Source organism: Sycon ciliatum, chromosome 11 (assembly GCF_964019385.1).
Source record: "Sycon ciliatum chromosome 11, ocSycCili1.1, whole genome shotgun sequence".
NCBI classification, from domain to species: Eukaryota; Metazoa; Porifera; class Calcarea; order Leucosolenida; family Sycettidae; genus Sycon; species Sycon ciliatum.
Window position 1 is genome coordinate 23,244,143 of NC_088653.1, and position 24,106 is coordinate 23,268,248.

A 24,106-nucleotide genomic window follows, 5' to 3' on the forward strand; every position below is an offset into this window, starting at 1 on the left:
TGCAGACGCGTCCTCGAGCCGGTTGGATATGTACGTAACAGTTCCCACCCCCTTGACAAGGGATCGCACAAACCCCAGGGTTTTGGCGGGTTTGTACGACTCCCAGCTCTAGACATTTGGTCGGCATGCACAGTTTTCGTAGGGTTTTTTTTTTTTCTTTCTCAAACCATGCCTCTTGTACGGGCAAAACATAAAATAAAGACAATCAATGATTAGATCGAGCGCACGCGGTGATGATCATGTACAATGTCATTAATGACACTTGACAGATAATAATAATAAAAATAAAGTTTTCGTATGGTGAGTACTTGTTCATGTTGTTGTAGTGTACTGAATGCGGCAAGTAGGACTCGTCCATCTGCCCCTCCCCAAATGGATCTACTCGAATGGTTGTGGAGGTAGGAGCACTCTGGTGAGATTTTTCGGTATTTGGTGGGTTGTACTGGACTACCAGTGGCAAGGCTGCATTTGATTGTGGAAACAGGATCCTGATCCCCGCCAACCAGACCATTCGGATCAGACAGATACAATATCGAATGTGAACAAATTCAATAATTGGTATCCGTTCAGAGGCCTTAGCAACCACATAATTATCCCATACTATTCTGTGGTATCTGTACGCAGGAATTTCTGGTGGAATCTAGGGCATGTTCGATTGTACGAATCCATCAGCCCCGGACCCGGATTCGCCAAATGTGTGCATGTTCGATTGTACGGCTGTGTTTACATGAGGCGTTTCAACCCGGGTTGAGTTCGACCCGGGTCAGATTTCAACCCGCCATGTGCACAAAATGAATGGCGCGTTTACATGACGCATTGCGCTTGACCCGGGTTGAAATTTCGCCCCGGGTTGATTTCAACCCTCCCCCCAAGGGGAGGGTTGAAATCAACCCGGGTCAAGAAAATCGTACAAACGTACTTCTGTGCGTATCTCGCGCCAGGTTTAAACGGCACTGCAGATGCAAATTTCGCGCGAACGGATTCACGTGACCATACAGGACTGTAGAAGTGGACTTTTGGCGGCATATCAGTATTTGACCCGGGTCAACTGTCTTCATGTAAACGCTCACCTCTTTTGTCTATCGTACAGACTTTCAACCCGGGCTGAACTCGACCCGGGTTGAAATTTCTCATGTAAACACAGCCTACGAATCCGGATCCCGAGAGCACGGATTCGGATCCAGTCAACCCACCTCCCAGAGACAGATTCGACGGATTCATTTTGATAGTACGACTCGTATCTACTCAAAACTCGCAATATGCGTACACTAGTTCAAGAGTTTACCACAACGCGTACAGATACTACGGGATGAGCTGTAGCAACGCGGTTGCTAAGGCCTTGAAACGGATTATCGGTTGTGCACATTCGATTGTATCCGTCCGATCGAAGTGATCTGGTCGGCGGGGATCGGGTCCAGTTTCTACAATCGAATGCAGCCCTAGTCTTGACCTAGTGTACGCATATTTGGAGTTTTGAGTAGACGCATGTAAAAATGAAAATGGATCTGTTGAATCTGTCGAAGCCTGATCATCTGTGAGGTGGATTGACTGGATCCGAATCCGTGGGACCTGGATACAGATTCATACAATCAAACAAGTACAAATTCGGCGAATCCGGATCCGGGGTCCACGGATTCCCACAATCGAACATCTCGTTGCCCACACACAAGAGAAGGAGAGCTCTGTGCCAGAACTTTGCAGCCTAAAGAGCGTGTGTGGGCAGGTGTGTATTTACCGCCATGTTGCCAGGTGTGTCTTCACCACCATATTTATCAACCATAAGTACAGCTGCGGTGGTGTCTTCAACTTCATTTACGGTTCTATAGTCAGTATACTGACAACAGATGAAAGAGGTAAGCAGCAGCTTATAGAGCGCATGCGGTGGATGTGCAGTTGCTTTAGATGAGTGACAATAGGCAAAGAAACAAGACGCGCAGAAGATACCAGCGAGATCTATGGTGAACGGGGGATGTGCGGACGCGAGATCTACGGTGCACGGGGCTATATACGAATGCCGACGGTGTGCACGAGTGGTTGGCTGGTCATGCACAGGGTGTTAAACTACTCAGCTGTTAATGCTGGCATGGCAGACTGGATAGGCAGTCGCCAAGCAGCGGGGGATTATGACAAAGGAAAAGAAATAAAAATAATAGCTATTAACAAACTTAAACTGGCGCTCATGTCAAACAATAGCAACGGTTTAGTAGTTCCGGAACGTTTTCTTGTCACATTAATTTTTCAATGGAATCTCGTGACGGGCAGAAAAGAGATAATTTCGTTCGTAGCTATTTACGGTTATTATCTCCACGTCGAAGAGAAATAAAGAAGCACATGGCGAGTACATGACATGAATGAGCACAGCTTAAGCACTGGCCAGCAGTGAATGTGTAATTACGCTGTTGTTGTCAAACGTACATCCAAAAAACAAAACGAGAACAGAGAGAGAGAGAGAGAGCCGGGTATGTGCAGAGTATATCCAACAGCAGATCCACGGCCAAAAGAAGAGTACAACAGACACGCAAAACGAAACACATCGGAGCAGTACAGCTATATGTAAACTCTGTATCAGAGTAGTACAGCTACATGTATACTCCGTATCGGACCAAACCGAGAGCCACGCGGCGTGCGGTAGGCAGCTCACGCTCTGCGCTGTCAAGTGTAGCATATATAGAGAGAGGGGGGGGGGGGTCCTTTGGTGTACATGCATGTCTGCTGGTGTGCATATCGCAGGACTAACTCAAGCCCATCACCCTACTCGCAAAAGAAAGAAAAAAGGAAAGCGAAACTCTGAAAATACACGAGAAAAGATCAAGAACACCTGGCGTTGCCAGTCAGTGTGTAAGTTTTCAGGAACAATACAGCTATGTACATGCAGTGTGCATCAGGAACACAGCAGCTATGTACACGCGGTGTGCATCAGGGACACAGCAGCTATGTACATGCGGTGAGGAGAGAGCAGCATAACAACGCCAGGCAAAACGTCGTCGCCTCAATGCCAATCACGGAGAAGAAACCCGGCAGATCAGTGTGGCAGCCTGGCTGTATTGACTGCAACAGTACGGGATTGCTGCCGCCACAGATTTCCAGCAACGCATCATCCCGCAGCAGCAGCAGTTGAAGAAACAGCTAGAGTTGCCGCTCACAGCTTTCATCATAGCGTTGTGTAGACGTGAAAGACGGCCAGTTCTGAGTCTTCATCGTCATCCTGCTCGTCCTCGCTGAAAGTGCCGTTGACGTCTTGAGGCCGGTCGGGTCGAATGCTACCGATGCCAAGAGGATCGGCATGGCTAACCCACTGGGACAGGTTTATGTCGCTGATCTACAGCAAACCAAATGAGAGAGAGAGAGAGAGGGAGAGAGGGAGAGAGGGGAGAGAGAGGAGAGCGAGAGCGTAGATTTTATTGAGGAGAGAGAGGAGAGAGGAGAGGAGAGAGAGAGAGAGGAGAGAGAGCTAGAGCTTAGATTTTTGCATTTCAGATACATTCCACTACACACACGATCTTCAAGGCAAGGTTTCTCCCAGACAAAACATAAATTATGGCACGACAAATATGATGGGGGGGGGGGGGGGGTAATGAGGTTAGGGTCTAGATGAAGTGCAGCTGCTGCATGCACATCAGGGAGTCGTAAGCAGGAAATTCTGCTGTTACACCTCAATATTTTAGGTACTTGTTTCCCTTCTTCCCATGCTTCATCTTCCCCTCTCCTCTCCCCCATTCCCCCATTTTTCTTGCTATATTTATGTGGGAGACTTACGTGATAAGAATCCAACATTTTGCTTTTGGAGAATCCTTTTAAATACAAACAACGCTCACACACACACCCACCTTCCAACACACTCACACACCCATCCACCTTCCCAAACACTCACACACTCGCACACTTTCCCAAACATTCACACACCTTCCCACACCTACACTTACACACCACACTCACACATCACACACCACACTCACACACCACACTCACACACCACACTCACACACACACCACACTCACACACCACACTCACTTACACACCACACTCACACATCACACTCACACACCACACTCACACACCACACTCACACACCACACTCACACACCACACTCACACACCACACTCACACACCACACTCACACACCACACTCACACACCACACTCACACACCACACTCGCACACTACACTCACACACCACACTCACTCACACACCACACTCACTCACACACCACACTCACACACCACACTCACACACTCACTCACCTACACTTACACACCTACACTCACACACCACACTCACTCACCCACCTACACTCACACACCACACTCACTCACCCACCTACACTCACCCACCTACACTCACACACCACACTCACACACCTACACTCACACACCTACACTCACACACCTACACTCACACACCTACACTCACACACTCACTCACACCTACACACACCTACTTGTACACACCTACACACCCACACACATACACACACACACACACACACACACCTACACACACACCTACACACACACACCTACACACACACACCTACACACCTACACACACATACACCTACACACACACCTACACACACACCTACACACACACACCTACACACACACACATACACCTACACACACACACACACACACACACCTACACACACACACCTACACACACACACACCTACACACACACACACCTACACACCTACACACCTACACACCTACACACACCTACACACCTACACACACACACACACACACCTACACACACACACACACCTACACACACACACACCTACACACACACACCTACACACACACACCTACACACACATACACCTACACACACACACACCTACACACACACACACACCTACACACCTACACACACCTACACACACACACACCTACACACACACCTACACACACACCTACACACACACACCTACACACACACACACACCTACACACACACACATACACCTACACACACACACACACTCACACACACTCACACACACACCTACACCTACACACACCTACACTCACTTACACTGACTTACATACCCACCCCCGCATCCACACCCACCCACATACAGTCAACTTCGCTTATAACGACAATCGGCGGGGCATCAAAAAGGTGTCCTTATTCGCGAAGTGTCGTTATACCCGAAGTCTCATTATAATTATGTATTACAGTGGGATGGAACTTTGCTCTGGGCATGGAAATTCTGTCGTTATTCACGAATTGTCGTTATATCTGCAGTCGTTATTAGCCAAGTTGACTGTACACACCTTCCCACCCACTCACACACACACATCTTCCCACCCACTCACACACACCCACCTTCCCACCCACTCACACACACACATCTTCCCACCCACTCACACACACACACACCTTCCCACACTCACACACCTTCCCCCACAAACCCACCCACCTTCCCTCACACCCCACCCACCTTCCCACACACTCACACCCCACCCACCTTCCCCCCCCCCCCCCCACACACACACCATGAACATGACGCCCGTCGCAAGAGAAGCACGCAAATGCACTGGACGCGTTACCCACAGATTTTCTCTTTAAAATTATAATAGCAACGTTAGTGGACAATATCTGAATGAGACAGATCAAGACTAGCGCCAGATAACTACCCAATCCACAACCAATGCACACACACACACACACACACACACACACACACATACGCACATACACACGTGCACATACTACTTGTGTCAACGTACCCCAAGTGTAGAGAATGTCTTGCTCAGGCTAGGGACGGTGACCAGGTAGCAGCCATTGCGACGAATAGACTCGTACAGGAAGAGCCAAATGCTAGCAACAGCAACAATAGCAGCAGCACAGATGAAAAGGCAATATACAAACATAGTTAGACGGAATGGAATGGATATGAGCCTGTCCACACACCACACACACACACACACACACACACACACACACACACACACACACACACACACACACACACACACACACACACACATGCATGGGTAAACACCCACAAGCAGTTGCACACTCTTGGGGTTATGCACTCTTCATACAAGGTATAAAGGCACAGTTGTCTGGGGTGAAGGCCGGGGGGGGGGGGGGGGGGGGGGGTTGTATATATATTGTGCACATTTGTACATTGCATTTCGCATGGCAAGATAATGTCGGAAAATGCAAAGATAGGTTTCGGGGTAACTGTTTCCCATCCCCCCCCCCCCCCCCACTATTTTGACCTGGCTAACACCCTGAACACTAGTAGAAGATTTGCGGCTCACCTTCTTTGCTCCTCGTCCGTGAGAAAGAACTCAAAGACGTTGTTGAGAATGACAACGTCAGCTGCATGGAGTACAACAAGAACAGCAGCAGCAGCAGCACCACCACCAGCAGCAGTAATAACAACCGCCATGAGGCAACTTGAGTCATTGGCAATGGTTCAAGATCACACAACCAGCCATATAAATCTACTGGAAAGTCCCATGTCCATATGGGATGTGGCTGGATTGTGGGAGCAGTACTTCGAAATAGACATAGCCCGATTCTGCTAGCAAAATCTCTTGCCGAAAATCTTCGACATTTTGCTAGCAAAATATCGAAGAATTTTGGCAAGAGAATTTTCTGGCAAAACGGAGCAAAATATCGGTATGTTCGTTAACACGTTTTTGCAATTTTTTTGCCTACACGTGACCAACTACTACTGTACTCTGCAACGCCCTCCCAAGTCTAGCTGCACGTTATTTGGCATATCATCTATCAGGCACGACATGCCCAAGTGCAGACAACGGAGCGATGCACACATGCCGGGGAAAAAACTTACCGCTTTTGAGCAGGTCAGCCTGTTGTCGGATGTCCGAATTGATCACCTGTGGATGTGAAAAGAGCAGCATCAACAACAATAGCAGCATCAACATCAATAGCAACATCAACAATACTGGCCTCAACAACAACAGCATCAATAACAATAGCAGCATCAACAATAATAGCAAAATCAACAGCAATAGCAGCATTTAACAATAAAGGGATATCGCATCCAGGACGAGAGTCGGTGAGCGAAGCGAAATATTCTGCTGCACATCGCGGTGTATTCCAGCGTCACACGACACATCACATGCACCATCCACATGCTTGGCATGCTGGCATTTACCTGGCAACGATCTGTCATGCCATGCTTCTCCAAGGTGGACTGGCTCAGGTCGCAGAAGAACTTATCGATCTCCACACCGATTAGTTGACTAGCCTCTGAGTAAAAATAGCCCTGGAGAGATAGAGAGAGAGAGAATTTTGTATTTTTTCTACTTCAAGTACAGAGAAGTAAAGGTGGACAAATGAGGACTGGGCCTCTCTAACAGGCTTCAATGCCTAAAAGCAGGTAAAGGATTTCATAAGCAGACCAACCTAGAATTCTGTCAAGACGGCAGGGGAGGGGGGGGGGGTGCTCATACACTTTGCAGTGAGATGAAAACACAGAAAGAATAGGTGATGATAAGAAAACATCCAGTGTCATACGGCGAGAGGCAAGCAAGTGGTAAGAGAGAGAGAGAGAGAGAGAGAGAGAGAGATAGAGAGAGATAGATAGATAGAGAGAGAGAGAGAGAGATCTCACCCCATATAGACAGTTGCCAAGCCGGGAGCCAACGTCCACTACTTTCTTGCCTTCTAATGACGGAAGAAGACTTGTGTACACATGCCGAAGTTGACAAACTGATGCAGAGTGTGACACATAAACTGAAGAGGGAGGAAACACACGCACGCATGCACACACACACACACACACACACTTTAGACAGGCTATCTCGGGAGGCGACAATAGCGAACAATAACAGGGATGCCAGAGTCCATACACCGTCCGCCGAACACACTGCCGCATGACTCCATAGCAAGCAGTGCCATCCTGTTACACATAGATTCCAGAGTACTAGTATATGTATAGGACACACTTCATGTTGAAGCGGGATTCACAGAAGCTTTTTTGCGATGCGACACGCGATGCGACAGCCGCGAAGCCGGGAAATCCCCAAATCGCAACCATCGCGGACCCCACGCAACTGCCGCAACAGGGCCATCGCAAAAGTTGAGCTTGGCTCAACTTTTGCGATGCGATGCGACAAACGATTTGGCGTACGATTTTGACCTTTTCTACAGCAAAGTTGTACAAAGGTTCAAGAGTTGCCTATAAATTTGTACAAGTTGTATCAAACCGCGCGAATATCATGGTGACGTAGCCAAATCAGCAAGATGTTGTCGCATAACTGACTTCTTCTGTGAATGGTATTTCGCGAGTTCGCATCGCACGCGTCCGTCGCAGATCGCGTCGCATCGCGTGTCGCATCGCAAAAAAGCTTCTGTGAATCCCGCTTAAGACCTATGCCAAGTTCCGCATCCGAAGGCACAACTTACATACCTACAGGCGCGTAGCACCACCGTTGGCGGTGGTCCGGCCGGGGGGGGGGGGGGGGTCCGGCGGGATTATTTTTTTGAAATTAGGGTGCAAAATGCTGCATTCTGGGCACTTTTGGCATTGTTTTACTATGGTGGTCGTGGTCGGGCGAAAAAGTGGTCCGGCCAAAGCCGGACCGGCCGGACCGGCTGCTACGCCCCTGACCTAAAGCTGTGTTTACAACTGGCACGTGGACGCGGTATGTTTGAGGTTCATGCATGCCCAAACGCGTGTTTAGGCTTTAACCGTTTGCGGACTGATGCCGCACATACGCGTCAAACCGTCATACCCTGATTTCCTGATGCTGCAGACGTGCGTCACGTAAAAGCGCATACGTGTACAGTGCACTGTTCAAATTGTTTTAACTCCACAGTCTTTTATCCGATCGTCGCGAACGACGGCTCATTAATTGGAAAGGTGAGAGAATAAGCCTTTCAGTGGTATGTCGTTTGATATAGCGCGATGCGGAATCACTGAGTATCAAAGAACGAAACGCGGATATGCTTGAAATTGTTTGTGCACAGAGCGCTTCAAAGTGCGTCGGCGTGCCTCAAAAGCGGACTTTCCCTGTGACTCATCGCTGCACGGCGCATGCGAAGTAGAGATCAAATGAATCGCTTGAGCTTCATGAATCTGCAGGACTTTGAATCATCGTTCTACGTGGAGCAAAACATGAGAAACGATACCAATTTGTGGAGGTGGGTACAGAATCTCGCTCAGGCGCAATAGGGCAGCTCTCAACAGGCTTGAAGGCGATTCTGTTGCTCCTGCAGGGTGTCTAGTGGCGATATTCAGAGAGAGGGGATCTGTAGCTTTCCAATGAGACCAAGATGAAAAAATACGAAACTGGGGAGTGAAATTAGATAATTTTCAAATGCATACTGGGACTATTGCGTGTGGCAGCGCGACCGGTGGCAGGAATCTGTGGGTGTAGTGCCAGGGCGCAAAAGGTTAACAGAAACAGCAGTTCGAGTCGTATTCTAGGGCACGCAACACCTTCGAGTAATAATTTTTTGACCCCGCCAGTACGCGCTGAAAAATACAGTTGTGCTCGGTGAAATCCGGCCCGAAGTGCATACCGTATTTTCCGGGGTATAAGCCGCACCGGGGTATAAGCCGCACCCCCCTTTTCGAGGCAAACTATTGACTAAAAGTTGGTATTCGGAGTATAAGCCGCACCCACAAACCAAGATTTTTCACACTCATTGGCAAATGGCCTTCCTACAAATTTATTATGGTTATGGAGCTAAATACCATGTTAGATCAGATTATGAAGTGTTAGGGCCTGGTCAGACTGCGGCAAAATCGAAATAATCCTAGGATTATAATCCGAATCTCCATAGTAACTTGCCGCCAGAGCGGCAAAAGCGGGAGTTGACGCTCCAAAAAAAAAGCAAGAACGGACCACGCTTTTCCGCTCCAAACAGGATTTGACGCTGATACGCCATTGACGCTGACAATCACTGATTTTTTCATCTCGATATCGAGGAGCTAATTGGCCACGGACAGCAACAAAACTCATAAGGATGGTTGCAAGGATTGCACTGAAGGTGTTGGCGATCCCCAAGGAGAAGGAATTTGACGTCGTTCGTGGAGATTACCACTTGACGCTCGAAATGAAGTTTGAATTTTCACTCTCCCCACATGTGTAGTGTGATCGCGATTCAAATTCTGGACGCTGTTCTGTTTTCGTCAGGCAACCAAAATTTGCCGCAGTCTGACCAGGCCCTTAGTGCACCACAGGTTGCTGCACAGATGTTGGTGTATTGCTGTGTTGACTACAGATCACTCCATGTCATCTGCACTATCTTCTGTCTCGCTGCCATTGATGTTGATCAGCAACACAGGCGCGAAGCTGAGACGAATGACATGTCACATGACGTCAGCATGCACACTGATGTATGCTAAGCATTCATTCGCGCAAATATATTCGGTGTATAAGCCGCAGGGGCGATTTTGGTCCGATTTTTAGCGAAAAAAAGTGCGGCTTATACCCCGGAAAATACGGTAACTGGCGCCCAGTACTGATGCGGCCCTTGACGCCCTAAAGTTGTACAGGTGCTAGTGTGCGCGTGTGCCGTATGAACTGTGCATGTGCTGTACTCATACGCATGCATGCTTACACCAAAGTGTAAAAAACCGCGCCAAACAAAGACAAGTGTAACATTCATTTCAGTTCAGCACAAGTAAAGAAGACGGAGATCGTTTCGAAGCAGTTTATTTCATACACAGAGCAGCAGGGCTTCAATATTTTGTGTGGCCACCGTCTGCTTCGATTAGGGCTTCAACACGACGTGGCATTGACTCCACGTATGGAGAAACCGTGTCAGGAGCCAACGAGTCCCACTCCAGGTGCAGTGCCTGCACCAGCTGGTCAGCAATCTCGCAACGATGTAGAATTATTCTCTTCTTGAGAAGAGCCCACACATTGGGAATGGCCATGTCCTTCTTCTCTACCTCTTCTTGATCTTGAGCTGTACTTCGTGAAGTGAATGGAAGAAATTTTGAACTGTTTTTAGCATGCAACACGTGCACTCCGAACTTTTACACGAGGTGCGTACAGTTGAGTTCATACACACAAATCGCCAGTGATGTAATGGGAGCTGGCTTCGCGGCGCCGGCTTTGCACTTCGGGCCGGATTTCACCGAGCGCAACTGTACAACATGGAATTTCTTCGGCGCATTTCCATACACATGATGCCCCAAACCCAGCGAAAACACGCACGAACGCGTGCATGCGCCAGTTGTGAACACAGCTTTAGGCTCTCTATCACAGTCGACCTGCACGCACACATGTACAGAGAGACGTACCGAGAGATTTGATATTACGAGATTTACAGTCGGCGCAGTAGTGGCGAGGCAGCTTGCCCGTTTCCGTCAAAAAGTCGACCTCGTCGTCCGTGTAAAGGAACGAGTCGACATGCATGGTTGACTCCACCGCGCAGTCGGCATTCTGAGAGGAGAGATAGTGTGTGTGTGTGTGTGTGTGCACGTGCGTGATGCCACAGCCAACACACACACACACACACACACACACACGCGCACGCACACACATACGCCGCACACATATGGATACACATGCGAGCGCACGCGTGCACACACAAGCAAACACACACACACAGACACACACACACATGAACACACACACACAGACACACACACACGCATCACACAACCAGCGTCACTACCAGGTAATATTACGTCTAGCACAGCATACCGATGTACAGTCTGTATCGGTTATAGCGTACCCATTTGATTTCCGTGATTTATCACTATAACCGATGCATCACTATATGCGATACGATCGATTTTTCTTTTCTTTTTCGATCGACACATGAAAGGCAAGGAAATACTTCCAGCATGGCGCGTTTTGACAAATGAGCATGCTGCATAGTTGACAGTGCCCGCATTTCCATAAAAAAATTCTGTTATGTACATGTACATGTATCACTATAAAAATAAGCAACGTGAAGAAAGTAAAAAAAAATAGGGCCTTTGATATTATTGCAACATGTATTTTAAAGTTATCACTGTAGCCAATAATAATATTTATAGGTTAGTGCATGGCAGGGAGGGCCTTATGGCTTGTTAGTGCCCGACAGGTTAGCCTGAGGGCCGTAGGCCCGAGGGCTAACCTGAAGGGCACAAACAAGCCATAAGACCCTCCCTGCCATGCACTAACTATTTTAGAACGAGGTTACATGCATTATCTCACTTCCATTATGCGTGTGTACCACTATATTGGGTAGTTTTGTGGTTTGTGTGCAGAGAGACTTGGTGTGGTAAGAAAGAATATTTTCTTCTGGTAAGTTATGGTAACTCAGCACCACTTAGGACTACTAAAAGTAGAATGGAAGCAAATGAAATGCTGGGCTCTTATTGCGAGCTTCATTTTTATTCATATACATGTAGGACTCAGTATAGAGTCCATGCACTATATGATGTCCAGCACCCTATATAGAGTCCATTGGTCCAAAATCCACTATACAGAGTCCAGGAGTCCACTCAGTTTTGATCAGCTTCATCCTGCCGCGCAATCCCCTATAAGGAGTACACTTTTTCTACAAGTCCCCTATTCACAGTCCAGGAGTCCAGTTTATCCAGTCACGCCGTCCTGTGTGTTGTGCCCGAAAGAGAACAAACACATTTTCAGTTTTGCTTGCCTCGTGGCAGCGCATTCCTTTCTTCACTTCAGCCATGGCTGCCAGTTCTGCTGTGCAGTTGCTGACAGTAATCTGTCTCGAGGTAACCAAGGAGGATAAGGAGACGTTCAAAATCAAATCTGGAAAGCGTCTTGTGGTTCTCTGAAGACGTTTCATCAGTGCGCGGGATGAAAGCAGAAATTGCAGAACGAGAAAAAGTTCAGCACAGTTCAAATCTGACGAGTCAGGTACACTGACACTCTCTTTCGTTCGACGCCACAAGGATCCCCTGTTTGGCTGGCCATTGCTGCCAGTAAGACGTTAGAACGGTTTCATCAGAGCGAGGGATGAAAGCAGAAAGCGGAGAAAGAGAAAGGTTCAGCACAGTTCCAATCTGACGAGTCAGATACACTGACATTCTCTTTCGTTCGACGCCACAAGGATACCCCTGTTTGACTGGACAAGAGCTGCCTGTACCACCGTGTCAAAAGGCTGTTCAACTACATGGCAGGACGATGACTGAGGTAAGGAAGCTTTTACTTGTTTCGATTGGTCTGCTGTTCTGTCGTTATGCTTGAATTTGTTTCCATTTTCAAGGAGCGTATCGTGTTTGTTTGATGTTGCTTGAATGAATGCCCTAAAAGTAATCAACCACTTCGTAATAGTCCTCAAGGACTGCAAGGACTTTGCATCAATCGTATACGATCGTCTAGCTATCATCAATTATTATAATTATTTCATGAGAAATGTATTTTTATCCCTGTGAAAATTATGTGAAACTCCACGACACTCTTCCTCTACAAATTATAGTATGATGTCAAATACAATGGGATCCACAAACGCAGTGCCAGTGTACTAGTAGTAGTAGGAGGATTGCTTGTATGCCAATGACAAGAAAAAGCTTCTCAAGCTAATACTCGTATTCCCTGAAGTAACCGTTTTGATGTCACGAACATGACATTGTGTCAGTGAAACTGCCTCGTGACAACAAATCATTGCATTTCCATCTTGGGGAAGACTGACTGACGGCAACGCTGTACAGATTGTTCAAATCATCTCATTTCAATTTACTTCGAAGTAGTTGCAGTGAAACACTGTGTACACTACATGTATGGTGGTGTGTCCGTGCGTCTTGAGTGTGCACAAACGATCTTATTCCTCGTGTTACTAATAGATTATTGTCCCCACCGTCACCTGTTCACAGGTCTTTGAGTGGATTGATTTTCATTGAGCATCACATTCGTTGAGAACTTGGTAGTTGTGTGCTCCCATGCATCATTACGTTAATAAGCGTATCCTTGTGCTATCTATTTGTTGCAGGTGTGCTGATCTTCAGAAGCTTGCGGAACTGAGTGCTGCTGAACATTTGCATGGCCATGAGCAATGGTGAAGCTTGCTATTGCACTCTCAGCATGTGCTAGTATTATGCTGACCACTGCACTATGTTACTCTCTTACACTACTACATGTATGTAAACGTGCGTGTACCCGTCCCCGTATGCATTCGTTTCGTATAATTATTTGTTATCCCTCTTGACTTTACGTGTAAATGGGTGGACGTTTGCATGGCTGTTGGAGTTGCGTGTGTATTGTGTCTCTACTCTTTTCTTGGTGTTTTCTTGGCGTTGTATAAGTTTGTGTGTGTGTGTGTGTGTGTGTGTGTGTGTGTGTGTGTGCGCGCGCGCGCAATAGTTTGAAAACAAATAATTAATCCTGGGCTCTCCATTATTCTCTTTCGATTCTTGTTTTTTTTCTAGGTATTTTCTTGGCGTTGTGTGGGTGGGTGCATGTGTGTGTGTGCGTGCACAATAATTTGGCAACACTGCATGATTGAGATATTGTAATTTGCAGCGTCTGCGAAGAGACCACTTGATTTGAGGATGGTGTTTGTAGGGTTTTTCATGTAGTGAAGTGGCTGCAGTGGCGCCTCAATACATATTTTTTATCTTGAGAAGTGAATGATGTAAAGGATTAAAGGGAGAGGCCGTTTTCTGGTTAATATTCACTGCTTACAGCAGATCCTATGTCTAATTTCGAACTCGATAGGGGATGCCTAATTGGCTGGACTTTATACAGGGAGTGTTGTCCACATAAAGACTCTTTAATCTTTATAGTTGATTTCAAAATTTGGACTCCGTACAGTTGATTTTGGACCAATGGACTCTATATAGGGGTGAAGCCAATTGGCTGGACTCTATACAGGGAGTGATGTCCATCTAAACTGAGCTCACAGTTGATTCCAATTTTGGACTCTGTACAGTGGATTTTGGACCAATGGACTCTATATAGGGGTTGGACATCATATAGGGGCTGGACGCTCTACTGAGTCCAACATACATGTATGTAGCTTGTGGAGCTATTTAGGGGCTTTGAGAGCCCCTTGTCGATAACTCTAATGACTGATCCTCGCTTTTTATAGGTTTCCGCAAGCTGTTGACAAAGAAAATTCATACAGATGAAAGAATACGGGAGGCAAAAACCGTACACACTTCTGAATTGCATAGCTTTTAGTAGTACACCGTACACGTTATGCAGAGTTCATTATCTGCACCGTACTATTATGCATACAGGGAGTTGTACGCACCAGTTTAGAGTATTTTCAGCGGGCTTTAAACTAATCCAAGGCCCTCGACGCGTCACCAAGAGTAGTAAAATAACGATTGAGCGGGCTTTAAACTCTGATAAGGCCCTTGGCGGGAATGTCGCTGATTGGTCGTTTCCTGGACAACGAGACAGACCTCGTTCTAAAGTGTGTTATGCATGTTTTGATTCTTTGTTGCCATCATAATATCCGATATATCATTACATCCGATAATATTGGTTATTAACGCAATAAATAGAGTAAGCTGCGCACTCAGTACAAACACCATTAGCAAAATTTGTTTTCATGCTTGTTCCTTAAACGTTTTCGTGGCCACATTTTTATCTCCACGTATTAAAGCTTTTTAAATATTGGTTATAGCGATATTTTTTATACTGGAAAAAATACGTTTTGCTTTTGATATTTCATACCAATATCACTGTAGCCGATATATTCTTATATCCGGTCACTCTGTAGCCGATACAGACTGTACACAGCACACACACACACACACACACACACACACACACACACACACACACACACACACACACACACACACAGGTCAAGAGCCAGGAGTCGTACAGACCCATCAAAACTCAGGGTTTGTGCGATCCCTGGTCAAGAGGGTGGGCATTGTTGCGTACGGGATTTTACGGTACTGTAAAAGCATAAATTTGCGGTGGTGTTTTATTTTCGGTAACTTTGGTGCCGACAATTTTTACCTAAAATAAAACGCACCGAAATTTTCGGTACTAGTACACTTACCTGGAAAACGGGTTTACTGAATATTTCCCTCCACCAAACCGCCGATTTTGGAAAATACCGAAAAAATTAAACCACCACAAATGTCTGCTTTTACAGTACATGAAATAAGAACGGCCTAAGCTACGAGGCTGAAAAACTTACAGCACCATGCGTAGGAAAGACGACTCTCTCTTGTGGTGCCATAGCCTCGGCAGGTAGCTGTTCTCGAAGTTCCACAGCTATGGCCTGCAGCTTGTGATCGGCGGACAAACCTTCAAGACCGGATATTGACTCGACCGATACTTTCTGCCCGGGCGTGCCCATACCTGTTAACACCACACACACACCACACACACACACACACACACACACACACACCACACACACACCATTGGACCATTGGACGCCCATCGCCGGAGGCGATGATAGCGATGCTACAGCAGAAACCATAGCAGCTTTTGCTGGGATTGCACCATTCAACAGCTTGCAAGGCTGAAGAATTGACCGCCACTATTCAGCCTGGTCTACACCACACAGCTATGAAGTGGCTTTTTCTGGCCAGTGAATCCCTACTTTTTGGTCTTTTTTATTATTATTTTTTTTCCCGCACACACATCACACCACATACTCCAGCATGCACTGGCTGTTGGTAACCACCCAGGAGAATGAAAGAAAAGTCAGGAAGAGTCTGAGAAAGAGAAGAAAGACGTGTGTGACCATAATCGTCGGGAATCGAACCCGCAACCTATCGATTGGAAATCGCTGCACATACCACTGCACCATATGGGATACACACACACACACACACACACACACACACACACACACACACACACACACACACACACACACACACACACACACACACACACACACACACACACACACACACACCATCGTGAGATTAAAATATTTCAAACATATTTTCACAGCTTACTAGTATTTCTAACATAACAAAAACGAGCGTTTTCGGCCAAACTCACAAGTTTGATTTTTATGGCGAACTCCCTACCCATAAAAAATTTATAGAAAAGAAAAAAGGACCAAGGAAACTACAAGTTACGCTATAATGTCCACTGACACCACCAGTTACTAAACAATCAGCTCATGGGATAACATTGCACGATACTGACCGACGGTACTGACCTTCTACAACTGACACTATAGCGTCACTTGTAGTTCCTTGGTCCTTTTTCTTTTCTATAAATTTATCCTTGGCTCTCCATCCGAGTCCATGCCTACCCATAGATAGTGTTCACACATCATTGCTGGCGATAAAAAAAACGCAACAAATTTATTTCAGATGCATTGTTCGTTTACATGGTATGAGGAGTAAGGCTGCATTCTTTTTTTAGCTACCTGGTAGAGTAGAGAAGAGTCACTCTACCGATAGAGGTAGATGGTAGAGGCAGTGTACGAACGATGTTCTACCGGATTTAGTAGTTTACACGATGTGTACGTGAAATGTTTCTTTTTTGTATGGAGTTGTGTACAAATCCTTGATCTTGCTGGAAATCCCGTAGCTCTACCAACTTCTACCGGATTCTACCAACTTTTTCCCGGTAGAGCCGGTAGAGGAAAGTAGAATCTACCCTTTTGAGTAGATTTTTTTTCAAAAACGAACACCTCTACCGAAAGAAGTAGTTTCTACCCAAACCTGTAGATCAAAAACGAACGCATTACAGTAGAAATCGTCATGGCGACGCGTGCGAAATGCAAAATGCGCTTTGTAGGTTTTCAGCAACCGGCGCACCCCTGTAGAAAGCCATATTTGTCGTTTTCGTGCTCCATTTCCTGTGTACAAATTTTCTCCCTGCTCGTACGTATTGCATCAGCATCAGCATCAGCGCATACGTAGCAGGGGCGGATCCAGGATTAAGGACGTTTAGCAACGCGAAAGTTCGAAAGAAAATTCGAGTCTGGGAATGAGTACAGAAACAAAGGTCGAAACTTCGAAAACTTGGACGCGAAGTTGCAGTGATTTGCGAAAGTAACTTTCTCTTTTCTCGGTACGCATTTCACTACAGGGAGTAGTAATTTTACAGCCCCCTGCTTGAGACTGAACTGCATATACCATGTATACGGTACGGTACTATAAGATTCAAATAGCTTCGAGAAAAAGTCGTTTCGCATTGCTAAACCTCACAAGTTTTCTTTTTCGAAATAGATTTTCGCGAAATATCGCCACCACCAAAAGTTCGAATTTTCGCATTGCTAAACGTCCCTAATTTTCCAAGGGGGGTTCAATTTTTTCCCACCCTACCCACACTGACGAAATGATGAGATATACATGAGTAGAAAGCCTAACCCTTCGTTTCACACAGTACGAGAGGCAGCTTCGTGCACCCTATGTGATTTACTGTAAATACTGTAATTTCACAAATTTTCGGTGTACTTTTATTTTCGGTACTTTCGGTGCGTCTGTTTCATACCTAAAATTTCAATACACCGAACAAACACTAACACACATAATCCAATAGGGAACTGTTTCTCTGTACCGAAAATTTCTGTTCACCTAACCTGGCCTGTTGCCCTCATACCGAAAATATTGAGCACCGAAAATTTCTGAAATTAGAGTATACAAATTGTCGGCAGCTATTCAATTTCGGCTATATTCGGCACCGACCCAAAACGCCTAAATTAAAACGCCGATGAAATTTTTCACAGCATCTGTCGCACTATACCATGCCCCCCACCCCCCGCCGAAAATAAATTGCCGCCGAAATATCAAAAATCGTGAAGTGCCGAAATTTTGCAGCGCCGAAATTTTGTATATTAAATTTTACAGAATGCGGATTTCGAGAGCATCATCGCACCGCGTGCTCAGCCTAAAAGCATTGGGGAGAAGACAAAGCAGTACTCGGAGCACCTACCCTGTTCTGCTGCATACATCGTCGTGCGTAGTGATGGCACCGTGACGGATACGTTCCAGCATACGGGTGAAGATGCAGTAGAGCAGTTCCTGACCTCACTGGAACAGCAAGAAGTCTCCATGCGTGAAGATCTGGAGAATCGTCACCCGATGAACCTGACGCCCGACGAGGAGGCTTGCTTTCTCAACGCCAGGGATTGCTGGATATGCAAACGTCGACTCGGAGGGGATCGGGTGCGCGATCACGATCACATGACGGGTGCGTTTCGCGGAGCAGCGCACAACTCCTGCAACCTTCAGCTACGCATCGTACCGGCCAAGGTGAACATCCCGGTGGTGTTCCGCAACCTCAAGGAGTACGATGTACATCACATCGCTAGCCATCTCGGTAAAACGAAGATTGACGAAGTGACGTATCAAGATGCTGCAGACAAGGAGCATACGGAACAGCGGGGATCCATTAACATCGTTCCCTCCAACACGGAAAAGTACATCGCTATGATGTGGTGGCAGTTTGTCTTCATCGACTCGTACGCTTTTCTAAGCACTTCGCTAGATAAGCTCGCGAAGGCAACACCTCGAGCAGCGTTCGTCCGCATGCGTGATCTGCATGGTGAAGATCCCGAGAAGACGGATCTTCTGCTTCGGAAAGGTGTGTATCCGTACGAGTATATGGACTCGTTCAGCCGCTTCGACGAGGACAGTCTTCCCCCACGAGAGAAGTTCTACTCGTCGCTGTCCGAGGCGCACATCACTGACGATGAGTACAGCAATGCCAGAACAGCCTGGAACAGGTTTGATTGCGTCACTATGCGTGATTATCACGATCTTTACCTGAAGACGGACGTGTACTTGTTGGCAGATGTATTCGAGAACTTCCGCACCACTGCCATCGCCACGTGCTCGCTCGATCCGGCCAACTATTACACGCTGCCCGGGTTTGCGTGGAGTGCACTGCTCAAGGTGTCCGATGTCAGTCTGGATCTACTTTCTGATGTCACCATGCACACGTTCATCGAGCACGGTATCCGCGGTGGAATCAGTATGAGCGTGCAGAGATATGCCGAGGCCAACAACGACCTGATCCCAGACGGATATGATCCTTCGCAGCCGACAACATATCTACAGTACGTCGATGCGAACAATTTGTACGGCTGGGCCATGCAGCGACCCCTGCCTATCGGCGAGTTCAGGTTCGTGGAGGATATTACCGACGATCTCGTGAATGACATAGCCACGACGCATCCTCACGATTCACCCGTCAGATACATCGTGGAATCCGATCTCACGATTCCTGATGGCATTCACGATGCGTTGAACGAGTATCCTCCTTGCCCTGAGAACATGAGCGTGACAGATGACATGCTGTCACCGCATCAGCAGCAGCTGGCGCAACAGCTCGGCTTGGGCAAACAGAAGGAAAAGAAGCTGATGCTCACTCTGCTGCCAAAAACTCGCTACGTGTGCCATTACGTGAATCTGCAGGCATACGTTGCGCTAGGTGTGGAAGTGAACGCAGTCATCGCGTCCTCCAGTTCTCGCAGTGTCCGTGGATGCGCTCGTACATCCAGCTGATTACCGATCTGCGCAAGAATGCTGCATCAGAGTTTGAGAAGGACTTCTACAAGCTCATGAACAATGCAGTGTTTGGCAAGACGATGGAGAATGTCCGCCGCCGCTTGAACCTGAAGCTCGTCCGCTCGGAAGAAGAGGTGGACAGGCTGCGGCGCGCCATCGCCAAGCCGACTTACAAGCGCAGCATCGTGTACGATAACGAGCTGGTTGCGGTGGAGTTTTTCAAGCGCAAAGTCATCTTAAACAAACCCATCTACGTGGGTTTCTCCATCCTTGAGTTGTCGAAGGTGCTGATGTACAGCTTCTTCTCCGATACTCTGAAGGCGCGCGTAAACGGCACCCTCCGTGCTTTCTACTCACATGTGTAACAAGTAACTTAGTTCACACGTTGGCGCTATCGGTACAGCACCAATGTACGGTATTGCATACTGTACTTGAACATGCCAGCTGCTATACAAATTTATTTTATTTATTTATTTCAAACAGTAGTTTGGAGGCGGTGGGAAAACAGTTCCGTAATAAGTATTCGCATGCAACGACGCAAATCCACACAATTCAGCAGACACTTCCTTTCTATCAAACGTTTTCTTTCCCTTCTCTTCAGGATAGTACAGGGAATGTTGGAAAATTGAAAAACACATAACAATACAAGCCTAACGGAAGAGAACAACGGCAGGCATCGAAGGTGACAGAGCTAAGTGATCGGACATCGTCCATCAAGCGTCATTTGTCGGGCAGTGCTAGTTGTCGTAAGTTGTATAGTGATGATATCTTTTCGATTTTGACTCGTGGAAGGTCTAAGTTATATCTTGCTGTGTTAGAAGCTCTGTATATTCGTAAACTAGATCCAGAACTATGTGTACAGAAGGAGAATGTGTTATCGTTGCAGTTGTTTGGTGTCACACCTCGTGAAAGTGTGACAAGTGTTCCCTGATGTGTTCAACGTGTTTGTCTACAACTTGCAGCTGTTTGTTTTGAGTTTTTAACACTTTAATCATTTTAACACCTATGTTGAAGTGTTGACTTTTTTCTTTCTTTCATTCTCTATATAGTTATGTGTTTTTCAAATTTACAACATTCCCTGTACTATCCTGAAGAGAAGGGAAAGAAAACGTTTGATAGAAAGGAAGTGCCTACTGAATTGTGTGGATTTGCGTCGTTGCATGCGAATATTTATTTATTTATTTTTATTTTTATTTTTTAATTTGCCTTTTTGCCCTCAGTCCGTGGTTGGTTTCACCCTCACTTCTTTGTACATGTATTGGGTATTTTCACTATGTGCCATGAAGTGCAGACAGTAAATAAAAAAATAAAATAAAATGTAACTTCACTCAGTACCCCTATTTTCAACACGCCGCAGCTAAAACATTATTGAAGACACGCAGCACAAGGAAGACATTTTCAATTTCTTTGCTGCAGAATAGCTGATTGGTACTTTCTCCAGCAGCTTGTCTGTAACAGTTGTCCGTAATATTGTACTCCGAGCCACCCGATGTTGACTCCACTGTACAGTAGGTTCCATAAGGCAGGCTTCCTGCATCTTTCCTGTCTCAGTCACAATTGTCCCCAGTTCGGAGAAATTTTGATTATTGGATGATGGGATGTTGAACTTGAAGGTGATTTTCAAAGCTTCGCTCCTTGTTTTACCTTCGACACTACACATAGTGGCTACACTTTTCTTTTGAGTGTCACCAAAATTCAATGGCAGCTGGTCTTGAGCCTGCCTCTTTTAGACGCTTGGACGAACTCTAAGACAGCTCAAAAAGCACGAGCCGCGACGACAATTACAGCACGATACGGCCACTATTCAGAAACTAGTATTTGAAACTTACTTTCAAAGTTTCCGCAGCAGCTCAACAGATGCATGCACCTCTTTCCGAAGCGAATGCGTAGCTGTACATTCAGTGCAGATCTACTTTACTTTGTATTATCTACGTAGATACTAGAAAACAACAATGTACAACGTCATGTAGATCTACCAAGCGGCATAGCTAGAGAACCGCTGTGGACTGGGCCGACTGGGCCATAGCATGGGGCGCGCACGTCGCGTGGCCATGACTTAGTGGTCACACCCGAACAATGGTCGGAAAAAATCGGGGGGGGGGGGGGGGGGTTCGAGACCGGCATTGCGCTGGTGAGGCGCGTACGCATGACATCAGCGACTACGCTCGACCAAGGTCTTATGCAGAGCTGGATCAGGCGTTGCACACTCTGGGGGATTATGTATTGTACTCTTGTTATCGCATGAGCTGATTGCTTAGTAACTGGTGGTGTTAGTGGACATTATAGTGTAACTTGTAGCTCCTTGGTCCTTTTTACTCTTGTTCGTGTTTATGTACATGTACATTGTACTCACCTAAGGTGTAGGAGAGAAATGAAGTCCGTCGCCTTGCGTCGTACTCCTCGCTTATCCAGCGTAGAAACTCACCACGGTAGTTCTGATCTAGGCAGTTGAACAGCTCCTGGAAGTTACGCTGAGCCGAAAAGATGCCAATTTCTCTGATGTGGCGTGCCTGTGCGCTTTTGTCCAGCGCCGACAAATCTCTGGCCGACAATCCGGTCGCGCTGCCTTGGTTCACCTCGGCCGCATCTCGATCTGGCTCCGTGACCGTTCCATTGCTGCTTGATACTGTTCCGCAGGATAAATCTTCACGCACGTCCACCTCCGAGGTCCCTTCGCCAACAGTGTCCATTGTCCAAATTTGCTGTTTCAGAATCAATTACACACGTATACTCATTATTTTTTTCGCTGGCTCCTCAAAGAGCAAATGAACAGCGTTGCAGCGCGGACTAGATCTAGATAGAGACGATGTCCGAGGGGCAACAAATGCACGAAAATCGTCGCAATCACTCCCGTCACGGGCTTTACCTCGCTGATCGTAAGCTAACAATTATTTTGTTGTCAGCAGCCAGCAGCCCAAACTGCAAAGTGAAAAGTGAACATGTAATTTCTCAAATCGGATTATCCACAATCGATTTTATAATAAAATATCGATATTAATCATGATCTATGACATGTGCATACCGCGCGCATGTCGATGATCGATAACCAGCTGATAACGATGAGTGCACAAGACGCACTGCAGTCTGAGATGAGATCAGTCAAGTCAGCACTCAGCAGTAACCTTTGACGTCATCACGGGCACAGTAAAACCTTTCAAGGCGACCACTCGGATAAGGCGACCACCTGTCCAAGAAGGATCATCGTCAAGGGATATCCACTCTACATACTGTACAGTCCATTTCAAAAATAGGCGCGTAGATATCTACCTACAATAGGTACACAAAAGGAAGTAAATAGGGCTGTTTTTTTGTTGTAACTCAGAGTTTCATGGCAAAAACCAATCATCAGACAACATAAGGAGATTAGAAAAACGCAGGTATATGAAACAATCTCCTTGCTCAGAAACTTCCGTTCATCTATTCAACAATTCATAGGGTGCCCTGTAAAAAGGCCCTAGGCCTGTGGGACTGCCCTATTCAAAATTTAATAATAATAATAATAATAATAATAAATGAAGGCAAGCATGCAGAGCTAGAGGAGCATAGCATAGTACTTCTTGATGCTCCCTTTTCAGACGCGATGGCATGTTGTCATCACTGACATCAAGAGTTCATGGGGGTTATGAACTCTTGCTGACATCAGCGTCCTCCAGCTCCAGAAGTAGTAAAGCTTCTTGGCGTCTGCACTCTGCAGCAGATGCAGAGCCAGAGGCCTGTCGGTCGATCGGTCCTGGTATGGCCTTGGCC

The 24,106-nt window shown here is 46.6% G+C and overlaps 1 protein-coding gene across 1 annotated transcript; it reads right to left on the minus strand.

Moving 5' to 3' along the window:
- Positions 1 to 1,783: 1,783 nt before the first annotated feature.
- LOC135827599 (uncharacterized) lies at positions 1,784 to 23,290 on the minus strand. Its single transcript, XM_065340070.1, has 9 exons — positions 22,713 to 23,290; positions 16,072 to 16,235; positions 11,252 to 11,393; positions 7,607 to 7,728; positions 7,148 to 7,258; positions 6,821 to 6,866; positions 6,282 to 6,342; positions 5,742 to 5,832; positions 1,784 to 3,319 (listed from the first exon to the last, which is right to left on the minus strand). Exons 1-9 carry the CDS (start codon positions 23,047 to 23,049, stop codon positions 3,152 to 3,154), a joined length of 1,242 nt encoding a protein of 413 aa, XP_065196142.1. The 5' UTR covers positions 23,050 to 23,290; the 3' UTR covers positions 1,784 to 3,151.
- Between the last annotated feature and the right edge of the window lie 816 nt (positions 23,291 to 24,106).

Bases quoted from the DNA above. Each gene is read 5' to 3' on its own strand.
- LOC135827599 (XM_065340070.1), bottom strand. From the start codon at position 23,049: ATGGACACTGTTGGCGAAGGGACCTCGGAGGTGGACGTGCGTGAAGAT. The intron at 11,394-16,071 runs GTAAGTTTTTCA...CTCTCCTCTCAG, and splicing joins TCTTTCCTACGCATGGTGCT to AATGCCGACTGCGCGGTGGA. The intron at 5,833-6,281 runs GTGAGCCGCAAA...TGCTGTTGCTAG, and splicing joins ACGGACGAGGAGCAAAGAAG to CATTTGGCTCTTCCTGTACG.